Raw genomic sequence first — 17,285 nt, forward strand, 5'->3', positions numbered from 1 at the left:
TATACATGTCTATTTTGTCACATGTCACCCTGCATTGTAATAGTCGTTTACACATCAGGGTCTTATCCTACCTGCCTGTGAACTCTTCAAGGTCGGGAGCTGTGTAATTTATTTCTGTAACCATGCTACTGCTACACAGGAAATGTACTGAATCTGTGAAGGTGCACAGAGGGGGTGAGGAACTTCCCCAAGTCCCACAGCACACTGCTGCCAAAAGCAGAAACCAAGGGCTGGGAGAGGAAAGCAAAGGAAGGAAATATATTGCTCACCCTTCCCACCACACTCCCTCCTGACAAAGCTGCCAGAGTGACTCACACAAAACTTCCTCCAGTGGTGCCAGAGGGGAGGGAGGGTCTACCTTCCAGCCCTGGGCAGCCTCAGCCACTCATGCAGGTGTTTGGTTGGCTTCCTCCTCACTCGCCTCTCCCTGACAACCACAACCCCTCATGTGAACTCAGTACTTTATAGTTTGCCAGGCTATCACATCCCATATCTCACTTGGTTTAAGCTTTTTGGCCCTTGTTTGAGGTAAGTGAAACTAGAGATTGTCATCCTATGTGACAGATGAATAAACTGAGACTTAGAGCAAATGACTTGCGTCAGTCACTCAGCAAGCCATCCACAGCAATGGATACCTTGGATATACTTTATGTGAATCATTCTGTTTATGTGTGATTTATATGTCTGGGAAAATTCCCAGAAGTGGAATTGTTTGGTCAAAGGATATGTGCATTTGTGATTTTGACATAGATTTCCAAATTACTCTCTGCAGGAAAACCGATGTACCCCTCTGTCGGCAGTAGTGGAGACTACCTCTTTCCCCATAGCCTCCCAAACTCAGTATGTTACCAAATGTGGATTCTTGCCATTGTGACAGGTGAAAAGTGGAATCTCAGTGTCTCTTATCAAGTGTGAGAATGAACTTTTTTCCTATGATTAAGAGCCATTTGAAGTTCCTTTTCTGTGAATCTTCTCTTGGGTATCCTTGGGCATGTGCAAATTAAAATTTGATGCTTCCTGCCAAATTGCCCTCCACAAAAATCTGGAAAGGTATGTACTCAAGCCAACAGCATATTTGCATCCCCATTTCCCATGCCTCTCCTTCTGATTATTTATTTCATGGGCTTGCTGCTCTGTGCCCCATCTCCTTCCACTCTGGGGCACTAGGGCATCCCTGAGCCAAAATCTGCCCTGTCCAGACAATTTCCCTCTTAGCATGTTTTTTCTTACTTGTTTTTAAGAGCCATGAGCCAAAATACTGATGAGGCTCCAGAGCAGAATATGATCCCTTCTGCCAGGGATGCTGGTGCCTTATTTACAAGATGGACATCTCAGGCACTGTGATGAGCCTGTGGCTACTATGAACAGAACTTCACTTTGGCATGACCAGAAGTCTAATCTGACATTGCTAGGACTTTTGGTAGCTATAATATAAAATAGTTGGGGGGTAGGCTTGTCCCAGCAGGGAAATCTGGAACAGTTTATGGCAGTGACATTTGCTGGGCCCTTGAGTACAGTGAGGATTTTGCCTAGTAGAGAAAGGCACACATAGAGCATTGTGATCCTGGAAGTGTTTGACTCTGTTTTATTTTTTTCCTTTTTGTCTTTTTTCGTGACCGGCAACGGATCGCAACCCTCAGTGTTGCGCCCGGACCGGACCGGGACCGGCAACGGGATCGCAACCCTCGGTGTTGCTCCCGCACCTTGCTCAGCCAGTGAGTGGCCGGTCTGTATGTGGGATCCGAACCCTCGGCGGGAGCGCCACCACACTTCCCAAGCAGCGCACTGTAGCAGTGCGCCACCGGGCCGGCCCGACTCTGTTTTGAATACAAATTTAAACGAGGGTTATACAACCATCGATGAATTTTCATTATAAAGTATTTTGGCATGAATTCTGTGAAGCTGATTTAATTCCCACGTTGCACCATTATTCCATTTTCAATTCTTTCCCTTTTTCATAATACTGAAATTGTTTTGATTGCATTCGGTTCTTTTTCATGTAAATATTTTTCCTTCCTCAGTTCTTTACCCACATCACATTCTTGCCAACTAAAGCATCTGCCATTACAAATTTAATTGTGGCTTTTATTTTCACTGTATGAAAGTCTCCCAGTCAAATTTCTTAAGTTTAACCAAGATTTGCTTTGCCTTGCAGTGGTGTCCTCCCATGTGCAGTTTCAGCCATTGTTTTTGTTCATTTCCACTCATAATACTCATTACCTACTGGATAAAAGACCAATCATATTTCCCTCTTAATTGATCCATAAGAAAATTGGAAACAGTTCTCATGAGGTCTGAGACTTCTAGTGTCACCAGTTTCCGGGTTTTTTCTTTCAGTTATTCCAGTAGTCCTCCCTTATCTGCAGGAGAAGTGTTCCAAGACCCCCAGTGCATGTTTGAAACCTCAGATAGTACCAGACCCTCTATATACTGTTTTTTCCTATGCATACATACCTATCATAAAGTAATACTGCAGGAGAAGTGTTCCAAGACCCCCAGTGCATGTTTGAAACCTCAGATAGTACCAGACCCTATATATACTGTTTTTTCCTATGCATACATACCTATCATAAAGTAATACACTATAATAAGAGTTGTGTGAATGTGGTCTGTCTCTCTTACTCTCAAAATTTCTTATTGTACTGTACTCATCCTTCTTTGTCGATTGCAGGTAACTGAACTTGCAGAAAGCAAAATTGCAAAAGAGCAGGGACTACTGTACGAGAGGTTTTCAAAAAGTTCATGGAAAGATTCATGTTATCTTTTAATTCCATCTTTCCGTGAACTTTTTGAAGTTCCCTCATACATACTGTAACTGCCTCTGTCATAGCTATTCTCCCCAGATATACCAAATGTGCCCTGGGTTCTTCTAGGACCATCCCTGTCAGTGTCCAGATCTCCTCAGTGGCAAAACAGCAGGATCAGAGCATCCTGCCCCAGGGTGAAGTGGGCTGCATCCCTGGCAGAGAGATCAGCATTAGCAAAAGGCTTAAGGCAGGAAAACACGTGTGGACCCCTGAGGTACCTAACTGAATGGAAGAGAGTGGGAGAGGAGATGAATGAACCATTGGGTCATCAACTTCCCACCAGTATCCAGCCTGGGAGGCCAGAGCCACACCCCCTCTCAGCAACACCTTTCTTCTGTCCTCTAGAATGCCTCGGACATGCCCGAAACCATCACCAGCCGGGACGCCGCCCGCTTCCCCATCATCGCCAGCTGCACACTCTTGGGGCTCTACCTCTTTTTCAAAGTAAGTCCTTTGCCACCTGTTGCGTCATTTGGTTTAAATAACTTTATTTTTATTGTGTTTTATTTTTCCCATCACAGAAGCCATGCATGTTCATTTATAAAAAATAAAGAGCAGGGAAAAAATAATTCACCTGTAGACCCACTACCCAGAGTCAACCACTGTCAGTGTTTGGGAGCCTTTCCCACCAATCTTTATTTCTTTTCTCCATATAGCTTTGTGTTTTGTTTTTGTGATAACAGTTTGGTTCCATTATACTATTTATGTTGGCATGGGGTATATATAGCTCATGTCTCAGATATACCTCTACCATACTAATTGCCTTTTTAAAAAAATTTATCGAGGTTTATTTTCCTAATAAAAGTTACACAGGTTCAGTGTTGAAAACCTGGAAAACACAGAAAAGTAAAAAGGGAAAAACAGCAGTCATCCAAAACCCCACTACCAGAGACAATCACAGTTTCCTTTCGGAGGTGTGTCCTTCCACCATTTTTCCTGTGCATGGTTTCAACATGGCTGTGACCACGTGGTATATTCAGCTTGTAGCTGCTTTTTCACTGCACATTAATAACACTATCATAAGCATTTTCTTATGTTACTGCAAACTCTCCTTAAACTTTTTGTCTTTTTTGTGACCGGTAAGGGGATCGCAACCCTTGACGAGGTGTTGTCCACACCTCGCTCAGCCAGTGAGCGCACCGGCCATCTCTATATAGGATCCGAACCCATGTCCTTGGTGTTATCAGCACCACCCTCTCCCAAGTGGGCCACGGGCCAGCCCAAACTTCTTTTTTTTTTTTTTTTTCCCCAAATGTACCTTTTTCTGATTATAAAAGTAATATAACAGGAAAATTTTATCAAAAGAGGGAAAAATAAATCCCACCACACAGAGATAATCACTTAACATTTTGGCATATCTCCTTTCAAACTTTTAATAAGTATTTTTTAAATAATTGTAATCATAGTATAACTATAGTGTTGCATTTTTTTGGTTTTTTGTTTGTTTGTTTTGCTGGCTGGCCAGTGCAGGGAACTGAACCCTTGACCTTGCAGTTATAAAGCTGCACTCTAAGCAACTGAGTTAATCGGCCATCCCCCTTTTGTTTTTTGTTTTTTGTTTTTTTTTTTTCCTTTTTGTCTTTTTTCGTGACCGGCAACGGATCGCAACCTCAGTGTCGTGCCTGTACCGGACCGGGACCAGCAACGGGATCGCAACCCTCGGTGTTGCTCCCGCACCTCGCTCAGCCAGTGAGCGTCCGGTCTGTATGTGGGATCCGAACCCTCGGTGGGAGCGCCACCGCGCTTCTCAAGCAGCGCACTGTAGCAGTGCGCCACCGGGCCGGCCCTCCCCTTTTGTTTTTTTAATAGTACATCACAAGCACTTTTTTCCTGGTCATTGAAAATTCCTCGAGGATAACTTTTTAATTTACATTTTAAGAATTCATGTACATATTTTTAAAAAATTCTTTTCAGCCTGAGGGAAGGTACAAATGAGCCATAATCCTCTCCCCAATATAGTTTTCTTGTGAATCTACTATGTTTAGGCCTACATTTATGTTAAAAAACCTTTTAAATATATGTATCATACGATTGTTACCATGGAGGTATTTTTATATCAACACAGTCAAATCTACCTCATTCCTCTTAACTCGCAGTTCTGTTTTACAGTGTACACCTGAGGGTATTCAGGCATGTGCAGTGTTGGGGCATCATAGCAGTGCTGCCGTGAGCATCTATATGCACGTTTTGGCACATGCACATATTTTGTGCACATATTTTCTTCCAGCATAGCTGCAGAAGGATTACCAGGTCAAACAGCATGTCCATTTGGAATCTGAACAGATAGTGCCAAATTGCCCTCCAAAACGATTGTACCAATTTACATTCCCACTAAGTGTTACAAGTATTCTGGCTTCCTTATACTCTCCCCTGCATTAGCATCATTGTAAGTTTTTAGCAGTCTATGAGTGAGTCAAAAACATAATATTACCACCTCTTTCCTATTCCATCACTCCCTCATTGTTGGATTCTAATGAAACCATTTCTAATGGTTTCAGAGTATCCCAACAAGCAGATACAACATAGTTGACTTAACAGCATCCCTTCTCACTTTAAACAGAAAATGTCATTCTGCTTTTTAATAAGAGTACATCAAATAACATTGGATATTTACTGATTTTTTTTTTCTTTTTTTCCTGGACCTCAAGTAAAGAGCTGAATTCATATCAAATGCCTTGGCTCATAGCCTGTCACCCTCAATCCATGCCAGGCCCCCCCACTTTTTTCCTCCCTCTTCACCCCTAATATCCACCTCCACTTCTCACCTTCATTTCTGTCTCCACCAGAGGTAAATGCTGTAATGTGTTTGATTTATGTCCTTAGATGTATATATTTCTTATAAAACACAGTGTTGGTGTGTCTGTGTGTATGAGAGCTGAGTTTCCATAAATAGAATTGTGCAGTGCATCTCCCTCTCTTCCTCTTCCCTATACTTCTGAGATCTCTCTGTGGCTCTGAGTACACTTAGCCCATTGCTTCCAACTTTGCTTCTGGCAGTTATTCCTCAAGTCTCTGTGTGCTAAGTGCCAGGAATATGCACCCAGTCTTACCTCAAGACTTTCTAACATTTTGAGTATTTAGGATTCTTTCCTTAGGCCAGATGGCCCAAAAAGGAATTTCTGGCAGTAGAGGGTGTGAACATTTTTCTTTAAGGTGCTGGCTGCCTGTTGCTCAGCCTGTCTTCCTCTCTGAGCAGGTGAGCCGAAGCCGGCCTGTGCCAGAAGCACAGAGCATTCCTCTTTCCCATGCCTCTAGAGTGTCCAAGCTGCTTAAAGGCAGCTGCTTTGACAACGCAGCTATGAGGCTCCTCCTGAACTCTAGCCTGACAGCCGGTTGGTTGGTTTAACAGAAAAAGGGCCCACCAGAGTGGACTTTCTTCCCCTCTTCCTAGTTGGGGCACCACAGTTTGTAACTGCATTGTTCATTTTTCAAACTTCATATTTTCCTGATGCTTCAGCATCTCACAAACAGGCCGTGAGCACCCTGCCCACGTGGCCAGGTACACCAGTGTGATAAGGCAGGTCTCTACCACAAGTTCCCCTTCTTGCCCTCCTCTGCCTGTGACCTAGTGACATTCAAACACACCAATGAAATTCCCTCACGCCTTTTGCTTATGTATTCCACCCTGACCCAATAAAGGCATTTGCCCACGGGTCTCCCTTTTTAAGACATGTGAGTATAATAAATCCTTTCATTTTGTGTGCCTCTCTGAGAGGGACTTCCCACCCAAGGTTAGAATGATCCCATCCTTGTCACCAACTGTGTTATAAATGGGGGAGTAAGTTTTCCTGGTGGGGTCTTTAAGGATCATTCCACCATGGCTGTGGAAATTACGCTCAGAGAGGCATACAGGATGAAAGGATTTATTATACTCACAGGTCCTAGAGAAGGAGGCCCAGCACGATTTATATGGGAGGACCTCCCAGCAGGTGAGGAAACAGGAGAGAGGACCCCTGGGCATGTGCCCTTACTGGGGGTCAGGGAAGAGTACACAAGCAAAGGCATGAAGGGTTTTCACTGGCATGTTTGAATGTCAGTAGGTCACAGTCAAGGGAGGGCAGGATGGAGAACCTGAAGGAGGGACCAGCCTTTATCACACTGGCCCACCTGACCACCTGGGCAGGGTGCTCACGACCTGTTTGAGGGATGTTGAAGCATCAGGAAAATATGAAGTTTTACCAATTTACAATATAGTAACGTTTCTCAAAATCATAGCATTTACTTTATTTCACTTCATTTAGAACTGATTGCTTTGAGGCAGCTTATAAAAATTAAATCCAACAGCATGAGAAAAACAAAGGAAGAAATTGGGGTGAAGAAGAAAATTGAAATAGGATAAAACAAACCTTGGGTGAGGCCCTGACCCAGACCTCATGCTCTAAAGACCTGTACTTCTGCCAGAAATGGCCCTGGGGTGTGGTTCTGACTTTTTAGCAGTCAGAGCACAAGGGAAAGTTAGACTTAGTGTTCGATTCACATGGTCCACACAGTCAAACCAACGAGCGCTCAAAGGTGCAGCCCAAGAGACTTCCCAATGGCCCATGTTGAAAGAACGCTATGTGAGAGTACACCACATTTTCATAAATAAAACACAACCCATATGCCTACAAAATATGTTCATAGGTCTTTATCGTGTAAACTCTACATTACAGGCCACCGATTTGCTCATGCAGTTGGTCATTCTATATTTATTGAGTGCCTACAACGTCAGGCCCTGTGCTGGGGACACCGTAGTGAGAGAAACACCTGGCCATCCCTGCCCTTGAGGAGACAGACACCAGTCACACAGATAAATGCGACATTTCAGCTCTAAGAAGTGCTGTGAAGGCAGGGTCCATAGTGCCAGGAAAGCACAGAAAAACCAGCCTAGGGTGAAGCCCAGACCCTGACCTAGCCCCCCATCTCAAACAACAGCACCTCCATCCACCTAGCTGCTTGTTCAAAAATGCTGGGAGGGGCTGGCTGGTTAGCTCAGTTGGTTAGAGTGTGGTGCTATAAGACCAAGGTCAAGGGTTCAGATACCTGTACTGGCTAGCCACCAAAAATAACCCTGGGAGTCACCCTTCTCCCCACTCTTTCTCTCAGCCCTTATATCTAGCCCCTCTGTTCATCTTTCAACTCCAATTCCAGACAGATCTGGTATCTTTCTGCTGCCCATCACTTCCCCTACACCTCCCAGTCCTGGGCACAGTCCTCCCTCTGCTGGATTACACGTGCCTGCCTCACTGGGCTCTCTGCTTTCACCCTTGTCCTGCGAGGTCTTTCTTCCACACAGCAGCAGAGGGATACTCTCAGGCCATAAGATCATGTCACAACCCTGCCCTCAGTCCTCCAGTACTGGCCTGTCTCACCTAAGTGAATCTGGTTTTTCCATGGCGCTGCAGGTACTGCATGGTCTGGCTCCCATTTCTCTCCCCAGCCTCATCTCCCAACACACTCCCCTTGCTGCCCCAGCTCCAGGCTCACAGGCCCTCACTGCCCCCTACACACACAGACGTGCACCTACCTCAGGACCTTTGCACCACGCTCCCATCTGTCTCAAGTGCTCTTCCCATGAATGTCCACATAGCCTGCCCCATTACTTTGTTTAGGGTTCTCCTCCAGTGTCCTCTCATCGGAGGCTTTCCCTAGCCCCCTGTCTAAATCAGCAGCTCTCCCCCCACACTCTCTGTCTCTTTGCCCTGCTTTGCCTTGCTTTGCTTCTTAGCACCCCTTACCACCAGACAGTGTGTTATATATAATTGTTTCTTTTGAGATTCTCTCTCCCTCTCTGGCACATGAACTTAGTGAGGGCAGAGACTTTGTCTGCCTTATTTCTTGCTGTGTCCCCAAGGTGTAGCACATAGAAGGCAGCCAGTAAATATGCACAGAATTACTGAGGGATGGTGTGTCAAAGAAACTATCTGAGGAAGGATGAGAGTGGGGTGGCCTAGGTGAAGAGAGGAAAACATCCCAAGCAGCAGAAGAGAATGCCTGCAGTGGGAACGTGGCACAAGTGAGGCCCTGCAAAAAGGCCAGTGCAGCAGCAGCAGCACAGAGAACAAGAGCAAGTATGTGGTCCCCACAGGGGCCTGAGTAGGCAGCATGAGGAGGCCAGCCTTCCTGCGAGAGCAGAGGGGAGTTGTGGAAAGGCTTGAAGCAGGGGAGGGATGTGATCAGACACACATTTAAACAGATTCCATAACAGCCCCACTGGAGAATGACCAGTGTCCCTGCGCCCCACACAACAGCACATTACTCCCTCCCAGTTGGAGACCATCACAATAACAAGTTCAGCAGATGATAAAGCAAACGTGGGGCAGCACAGCCTTCCCCAAGTCCAGAATTAAGAACATGCGACAATCAGCTTTGGAGCTTTGTGACAGAATATTTCCACTTGTTAGTTCCACTTAACAATAATATGACAAGAAGCAGCTGTCAGGGCCCACTGTCATGACTTCCAGCCATCACTGCAGGGGGAGTCATCAGAAGAGCTTGATGTGGAGAGTGGAGCAGGCACACAGATGTATTGTAACTGTCATGCCTGGCGCCTCAGTGGCCACTCTGGGGGGTTCCCTGGATTCTTGAGCAGGGAGAAGGAAATGTGGAGAGTGAGTTCTGAGATTCTAGCAGCTCTCTTGGGGCTCTGTACTTCAGACTCCCCTGCCCCTCCAGGACCTCCGTGCAGGACCCTGCCTCCAGATAATGGAGCTACCAAGCATGAACCTGCAGACTCCTTTGGGAGGTACATCTGGGGGCTTGAGGTTCTCCTTTTATTCCCACAGCTGCAGAAACTAGAAGGCCCCTAGTATTGTCTGAGCTTCTTCCTGGCCATCCCCTAGCTCCAGAGTGGTGAAACCAATCTCCAGAAGAAAAACAGGGACTCTGGTTTCCTCATGGCCACTGGCAACCCTGACTTCCTGTTTCTCCTTGTATTTCTGCCTCAGGTATTCTCCCAGGAGTACATCAACCTCTTGCTGTCCATGTATTTCTTCGTGCTGGGAATCCTCGCCCTGTCCCACACCATCAGGTCAGAAGGCATCTCTCTGCAACATTTGATGCAGCTATCTCAGGAGCCAGTACAGGGTCTTGGATGAGAACATGACCTTTGGCGTCATTCACAGCCAGGTTTGAACCCTGGCTGTAAAACCCAAGGGAATCTTTTCCCTGAGTCACACTCTAGGTGATCTAGGATGAGAACTGTAACCTCTCTGGGCCACAGCTTCCTTACAGGGACCGATCAGAGTATCCAGTGGGTGTTTCCCACCACCACAGTTGTTAGGAAAGTTATTTGTGAGCAGTAATGTCTTGATGGTTGTCACAATACTGAGATGAGTAATACTAATGCCACCTGCCAGGTGTCACAGCCTGCTGTGTGCCGAGCACTATACTGGGCTCCTCACACATGACCTTATTTCATAATGAGAGAGAGAGAGGCAGTGCAGTGAGAAGTTAGGAGTGCAGGCTCTGTAATTTGACTACCTGACTTTGAATCCAGACTCTGCTGCTTAATAGTTCTGTGACCTTAGGCAAGTTACTTAATCTCTCTGGCCTCAGTTTCCTCATAAATGTGGAGGAAAATAATAGTGCCTTCCTTGTGGGGTCACTGGAAAGCTATTAGCAAAGTATCTGGCACTTAATATGTTAATAAGTTAGCTGTTGTTATTGTTACCATTACCTGTGTTAACCTCCCAGACAACCTTACATGGTTAGCTTTTGCTTTTAATCCTGTCTCACAGTCAGGGAAACTGAAGCTCAGAGAGGTTAAGAAATTTACTAGGATCACGCAGCTGATAAGCAACAGAGCCAGGATTCAAACCCAGTTCTGTGTAGCCCCAGAGCCCATCTTCCTCCCGCTGCCACCCTGCTCAGATTGCCACACACTCGTGTCAGTTCTGTAGCAATGAGTGATCTAGGACAGTGTTCCACAGGGGTTCTGCTGTTAGCATTTTGGACACACCAGTTCTCCACTATGCAGGACTACCTCATGCATTGCAAACAGTTGGCATCCTTGCCCTGCTCACCAAATGGGAATTGTGCCCCCAGTTTGTGACTACAAAGATGTCCCAACATGTTTCTATCTGCCCCCTTGAGGTGGTACAGCCTCGGGTTGAGAACCGAACCATTGATAGACCAAGGACAGCCAGCAGAGCAGGGAAAATTCCCAGAAGGAAGGAACTCAACTTGAACTCAGCTTTGAAGGGTAGGAAACCTGAAAGAGGTGCAAAGGAGGCAGAGGCCAGGCCAGGAGCTGGAAAGTCTGTGCACATTGAGAGCACAATTAGGATCTTCCCAGCATAGTCAGAAAGCGAGAGAGGAGAAGCAGGATCTGCTTACAAAGGCATTGAAAGCCAAGGTAAGCATGGCCTCATTCCTCTACGCACGCTGTCAGTCAAGAGCATGGGCCTGAGAGGCAGATAGCCCTAGGACCAAAGCCTGGCTCTGCCCGCTCTGTAATTCGTGTGAGTTGCTCAAGCTGTCTGAGCATCACTTTCTTCACCTATAAAATGCAGAGACTACAAGAACCTCCTCATAGAGGTGTGAGAAGGATCAAACGAGCCGCTGTCTAACATACCTAGAGCACAGTGCCAAACACACAGTGAGCTGAGTGGCTGGCCAAGGTTACACAGTGGGGACTTCAACTCTCGTCTTCTGGCTGAGTTCAGTGTTGTCTTCACCTTCAGTGACCCTTCACCCATAGAATTTTCTTCTAGCTAGCATGGGAGGATTCTTGTTAAGCCCCCCATCCTGAAAAGTAAAGGCCCAGGGAACCTGAGTGACTTGTACCCAGCAAAATAGTGGCAGGCTCAGTCATTCTTATTCACATGACAGACCTGTCCTTTCATGATGGGCCTGGGTGGGAACAGTCATTTCCAGGCACTGGGTCCCCTCCTTTCCCATGCTGATTAGGATCCATCCCCTAACTCTAGCCCATCCCACCCCAGCATCTGTGAGTTCTCCCCATAGCCCAACCTCCACCTCAGAATAAGAGAACTCAGTACATTTTGAAAGCCACTGTGCTGGGGAATTGATTATTTCATCTTATCTCAACAACCCTGCAAGAGAGATCTTATCCCTACTCATCTGCCCAAGCAGGATATTTCGAACCTCTATCATTTTGATACCAAAGACTTTTTTTTCCTTTTAGAACAATAACTGAGGGACATTGTCCCAAATTTCTCATAGACTAGCCAAGAAATAATTGTCTGTCTTTTAATCAATTCATAATTTTTAGTGATAGATATTATTAACAGAAAATAAAACCAACGGCAGCTAAAATTTGCACACAGTAAAATTTGTTAGTGACTAGAGAAACTAACAGTAGAATCATTTTCTTAATAAAATTTAGAGCAACGAAATTTCACCCTGGAAAATCAGACCTTGTAAAAATAATGGATGGCCGTGGGCAGAAGAGATGCCAAACCTGTCCACCGAAAAAATTTGATAGAGCCAAAAACTGTCAGATGAATGAGATCATTACTGTAAAATTTACTTGGAAAAGAACTGAACCCAATGAAAATAATTTTAGTAAAAAGGAGAAAGGTATAATTTAATCATGCTTTTCAGAAAGTTGATCCAAGAATTAAATTGACTTTTGTTCTTCAATTAAATTGGGTTTTTTTTTTTTTTTTTTCCCCTTGGCAGTTGGCTAGTAGCACCACACTCTGCCAAGTGAGCTAATCAGCCAGCCCAAAATTGAGTTTTCTTAAATACTTTCTCAAAGAAAGTCTGTAGTGTTTTTAGAATTTTGATGAGCTGATTATATCCACAAACTTACAGTCAAACCTTCCTCAGGATCTAATCAAGGAAGTCCGAAGTTACCAGACTGGGAAATTGAGGTTCAGAGGGGTCATGTGACCACCAGGATTCACAGCTGAGAAGGGTAGAGGGAGGTTTTGAGCCTGGGTCTGTGACTCCAAAGCCAGTAGTCTTTCCAGTTTTGGCAAAAGGGAAGGGGAAGGGAGAGCTTAAAGAGGGCGGGCTGGCTACCCTGTCCCAGTGGACCGGTGGTTGGCTGAGGTTCTCTTAGGGTCCCTTCTACCTCCCCCAGGGCGGTTTGGGAATAAACCACAGCTTTGGGTATTAGAGGAAGGTAGGGGCCACAGCCTGCCTTCACCCTGTACTGTCACCAAGACTCAAGCCCAAGCCAAATCCCAGACATCCTCCCTGTCAAGGGAGCCTTGGCTTGTTTTTATCACCTCTGACTGGGCTCATGCCCTTCCCAGCTGACCTTTAGAGGAAAAAGGGCCCAAAAGGCCCAAATCTGCCACGTCACCAGTTTCACTGACCCTTACCTTCTACCCCCAGGGGAGAAGGGCACCAGGATGTGGTTTCTCAGTGGGAAGCAGTGACCTTTAGGTTTGACCTGAGCCATTAAGAACCAGAAAGAATCTCTGCCTACTACAAAAGTCTGCATTCAAAGTCATCCAGCAAGCATTTACCAGACACTTCCCAGGCACCAGCCCTGGCATGGGTTGGGTGATGAGACAGGGCTCCTGCCCTCAAGTTCACAGACCCACACCAGCCAGGTCGCTTAACTCTTCCCCTGTATTATCCAGCAGCCCCTCTTTTCTCAGAGTAATAAAGGCATCAGTCTAAAGACTTGAAGTTGAAGCTGCATTTAAGCTTACAGGATACCAAGCACTCATTTAATCCTCTTAATAACCCTATGAGAAAGGTATTGTTTTAGTGTTTCAGATGAGAAAACAGTTGCAGGGAGCAGTGAAGTAACTTTCAAAAGATCACACTGTTAATAAGTGGCAGAGCTGCGATTTGAATCCAGGAAGTCTGCTAGCTTCCAAATGCACTTTCTTAACCATCACATTCTGCTCGTTGAGAAGCTAAGCACCAAGCTCTGAAGGAAGAGGCCATACTGCAGTGAAGGGCTTAGGCTGCCTCTCTGCCTCTGCCCTTACCTACACACACCCTGGCTTCAGAGTCCCACAAAAGTGATTCAGCAAACTGAGCTGAAAATAGCTTCCAGCCTCATCCACCTAGCGTCTGCCTGCCACCTCCTCAGAGACCTGCTGTGGAAGCCTACTTCTGATTCCATCCTTGTGCCTGCCACATCTCTGTTCACAAAGCTCCCTCATTCACACCACAGCCCTGCAGCCTGGGGGGGATTGGCTGTTGGACTAGTGGGGAAACTGAGGCCCACAGATGGTTCTTGAATCTGTATCTTTCTGTAAGCTACCAGTGTCTTAAAAAGAGAGCTCCCATTTTCCTGCCTTTACCACTGTGACCTGGGTACTCCTGGCCTGCCTCCATTTATCTATCACTTGGAAAGACCATTTCTGAATATGCCTACCTCATTAGTCTTTATCAGTGTGTTGTTGTCAAATGCTTTCAAGCTCATGCTCTGGAGGAGTGTGCCATAATGGCAGAAGCTCACAATTCTTTGCATCCCAGCTGCAGGCCCAGTGCTGGACTAAGCATCTCACCTGCCTTCTCATATTTTCACAACAACCCTTTGGGATAGGTGGTATTATTATCCCTACTTACAGGTGAGGAGGTTGATGCCCAGGGAGACTGAACCACTGGAGCGGCTTTCCCAGGGCCACACAGCTGGTGCGGGCATAACAGGCTTCAGAGCTGGGCTACCTGCATTTATAGCTGCTCCATAGTACTGCCACCCCCGGGACCAGGCTGGGCCAAGAGGCCCTGGTTTGCTTAATCTCTCCATTCCCTGCCTGGCCAGGAAGTGGGGTGTGCTGGGTAATCAGAGGGAATGCTTCTAGAAACAAGGCCAAGTTGGTCCTGAGCAACAGAGGCCACATGGAAGGAGTGAGTGTGAGGGTGATTTCACACTGGAGGCTGTGATTCATGTGGGTGATTGATTCCAGCCAAGTTTGTAAAATTCTCAAGTCCGTTGCTGGGGAGCAAAATAATAAGTCATAGAGTGGGGTGGGGGTGACTATCAGGTCATCTGGCTTGATCCATCTGGAAGGGAGTCCAGGAATATGCTTCTTGACAACAGAATCTCATACAGGTGGTGCATGGGCCAGACTTTGGAATCCATTGCTCTCCCAAAAACTGTATCTTAACGTGAAAGTCTATCTGCCTCTGCTTTGTATTTCTTTGGTGGTAACAAAGAGGCAGTAAGGAAATTACTAGGAGTCCAGAGACCTAGGTCTCAGCTCAGATATTGGCTCCCTGCGTTGACCCTGGGCAAATCCCTTATCTAACTGTACGCTCTGAGGGCCTCTGTTTCCACATCTGTAGAGTGGGAACAGTAGCACCTACCTATCAAGGCAGTTTTGAGGGTGCCAGATGACAGCTGTAAATGGGTACTGGTGGAAGAGGGTAGGTCTGTGATTGTCCATGGGGGCTTTGTTTGCCGACCTGCTTTGTCTTTCCTTCCAGCCCCTTCATGAATAAGTTTTTTCCAGCCAACTTCCCAAATCGACAGTACCAGCTGCTCTTCACACAGGGCTCTGGGGAGAACAAGGAAGGTCAGTACTGCCCACTTTCCCCTATAGGGTGCTTCAGTGTTTTCTATCTCCACTCCCCTTTGTCTCTCCAGTTTTGGAGTTCTCTGGTAGGATGAGTGATGGAAAAGGTGGGCTGTAGAATCTCACAGCCAGGGTTCACACCCCAGCTCTGCTGTTACCTAGACATGAGGCTCTGCGTGAATGCCTTACCTCTGAGCATTGGGTATTTTTGTTAGGTTTTATTGGGTTTTTTTTTTTTTTTTTCCATCTGTAAAATGAAAGTCATAATCTAGTACCTCCTTCATAGGCACGTTGTTAGGACTGCAAGTCAATTATGAGTGGAAAGCATTCAGCACACTGCCTGGCTCATAGTAAGCACTCAGTAAAAACTGGCTGTCTTGAGTATTTTTATCGTGTTTCTTATTTGTGTGATTACTCTTCTGCCTAAGCCTTGAAAAGGATGTTCCATGGTTTTAAAAAAATAAAACTGGGCCGGACCAGCCCATGGCTCAGTTGGGAGAGCGTGGTGCTGACAACGCCAAGTCAAGGTTTAAGATCCCTTTACCGGTCATCTTTAAAAAAAAAAAAAAATTGAAAACTGAGTAAGGGGGGTGGGGGTGCTGGAGTTTGTGGGTTTATTAAGATATGGGTTCGAATGCTACATAAGATTATCAATGGCTTGACCAAATGGAAGGCATTTCTTTCATGTAAAATTCTAAGGTTGTGGAATGGACTCTCACTGGTGCCTAGCACATTCTGCCTTGTCCCTAGAGGTAGGCGATTTCACGGGATTCCTTTTTTCATCTCTAATGCATCTGTACCAAATAAATGATTGCTTATTTTTTAAAAAAAGATAAAGTGTGCACCATAGAGTTCAGGGTCCCACGTCTCATCTGTCTGGTGCTCCGCCATACTCAGGGGTGGCCCTCGACTCCAGGATGGCGACCATCGCTCCACATTCCAGCCAGAAGGAAGGAGAGGCATCCATATCACGGGCGCATTTAGCTACAGGGGAAGCTGGAAAACGTGGCCGTGATCAAATCGGTCCTGTGTCCAGTTAGAAATAATAAGGACACACCCCGCTACTCTTCCCTTCCTGCAGCTAGAATTGCTGTATGGCTCCTTCCTCCTCAAGTCCCGCCCCTTCCGCTACCCCCTCTGGAGAAGAACCGGAAGTCGGAGGAGAGCCGGCGAGCTCCCACGCGGCATCGGAGGAGGAGCGGAAGTAGTCCGATTTCACGAAGCCGTAAGGCGCACTGGCTGTCTCGCCTTCCGGTTCACGACAACGGCTCCAACCGTCCGATCCGGACTAGCTCGAGCGCCGGGATCTGCCGGACACTTGGTGGTTCAACTTCTTCCCGATTCCGGCCCTTTCACCCGGGATCATGTTCAAGAAGTTTGATGAAAAGGAGGATGTGTCCAGTTTCATCCAGCTGAAAACCTCGGTTATTAAGGGGATTAAGAACCAACTGATAGAGCAGTTTTCAGGTATTGAACCATGGCTTAACCAAATTATGCCTAAGAAGGAACCTGTCAAAATAGTTCGATGCCACGAACATACAGAAATCATTACAGTAAATGGAGAATTACTTTTTTTTAGACAAAGGAAGGGGCCTTTTTATCCAACCCTAAGGTTACTTCACAAATATCCTTTTATCCTGCCACACCAGCAGGTGGATAAAGGAGCCATCACATTTGTACTCAGTGGAGCAAATATCATGTGTCCAGGTTTAACTTCTCCTGGAGCTAAGCTTTATCCTGCAGCAGTAGACACAATTGTTGCAGTCATGGCAGAAGGAAAACAGCATGCGCTGTGTGTTGGAGTCATGAAGAAGTCTGCAGAAGATATCGAGAAAGTCAACAAAGGAATTGGCATTGAGAATATCCATTATTTAAATGATGGGCTGTGGCACATGAAGACGTATAAGTGAGACTCAGAAGGAATGAACTTGGCCTAAATATGGATATTGTGTTGTATGTGTGTTTGTATCTGTGTGTGACAGTATGAAGACAGTGCCTGTGTGGTTATTCTGAGTAAACCAAACAGATGCTTTAAAAAAAAAAAAAA

The 17,285-nt window shown here is 46.0% G+C and overlaps 2 protein-coding genes across 5 annotated transcripts in view; both read left to right on the plus strand.

Annotated features, from left to right (window-relative positions):
* Nucleotides 1-17,285, plus strand: part of HM13 (histocompatibility (minor) 13) — a 45,789-nt gene that overhangs the window by 7,319 nt on the left and 21,185 nt on the right. For 3 of the 4 annotated variants that reach the window (XR_551574.1, XM_008587445.1, XM_008587443.1), the window contains exons 2-4: nt 3,153-3,251; nt 9,734-9,816; nt 15,150-15,238. Coding sequence is in view for 3 of the 4 variants with exons in the window: in XM_008587445.1 (XP_008585667.1) it covers nt 3,153-3,251; nt 9,734-9,816; nt 15,150-15,238 (271 nt within the window). In the remaining variant the exon portion in view is untranslated. The remainder of the gene's footprint in view (nt 1-3,152; nt 3,252-9,733; nt 9,817-15,149; nt 15,239-17,285) is intronic. The other variant, XM_008587444.1, reaches the window with a different exon arrangement.
* On the plus strand, nt 16,148-17,257 carry LOC103602991 (malignant T-cell-amplified sequence 1-like). The gene has a single exon (XM_008587442.1). The coding sequence runs from the start codon at nt 16,603-16,605 to the stop codon at nt 17,146-17,148; it is 546 nt and encodes a 181-aa protein (XP_008585664.1). The 5' UTR covers nt 16,148-16,602; the 3' UTR covers nt 17,149-17,257.

Source organism: Galeopterus variegatus, unplaced genomic scaffold (genome assembly GCF_000696425.1).
Source record: "Galeopterus variegatus unplaced genomic scaffold, G_variegatus-3.0.2 Scaffold4397, whole genome shotgun sequence".
Lineage (NCBI taxonomy): Eukaryota > Metazoa > Chordata > Mammalia > Dermoptera > Cynocephalidae > Galeopterus > Galeopterus variegatus.

Coding starts and splice junctions, on each gene's coding strand:
- LOC103602991 (XM_008587442.1), top strand. CDS start 16,603: ATGTTCAAGAAGTTTGATGAAAAGGAGGATGTGTCCAGTTTCATCCAG.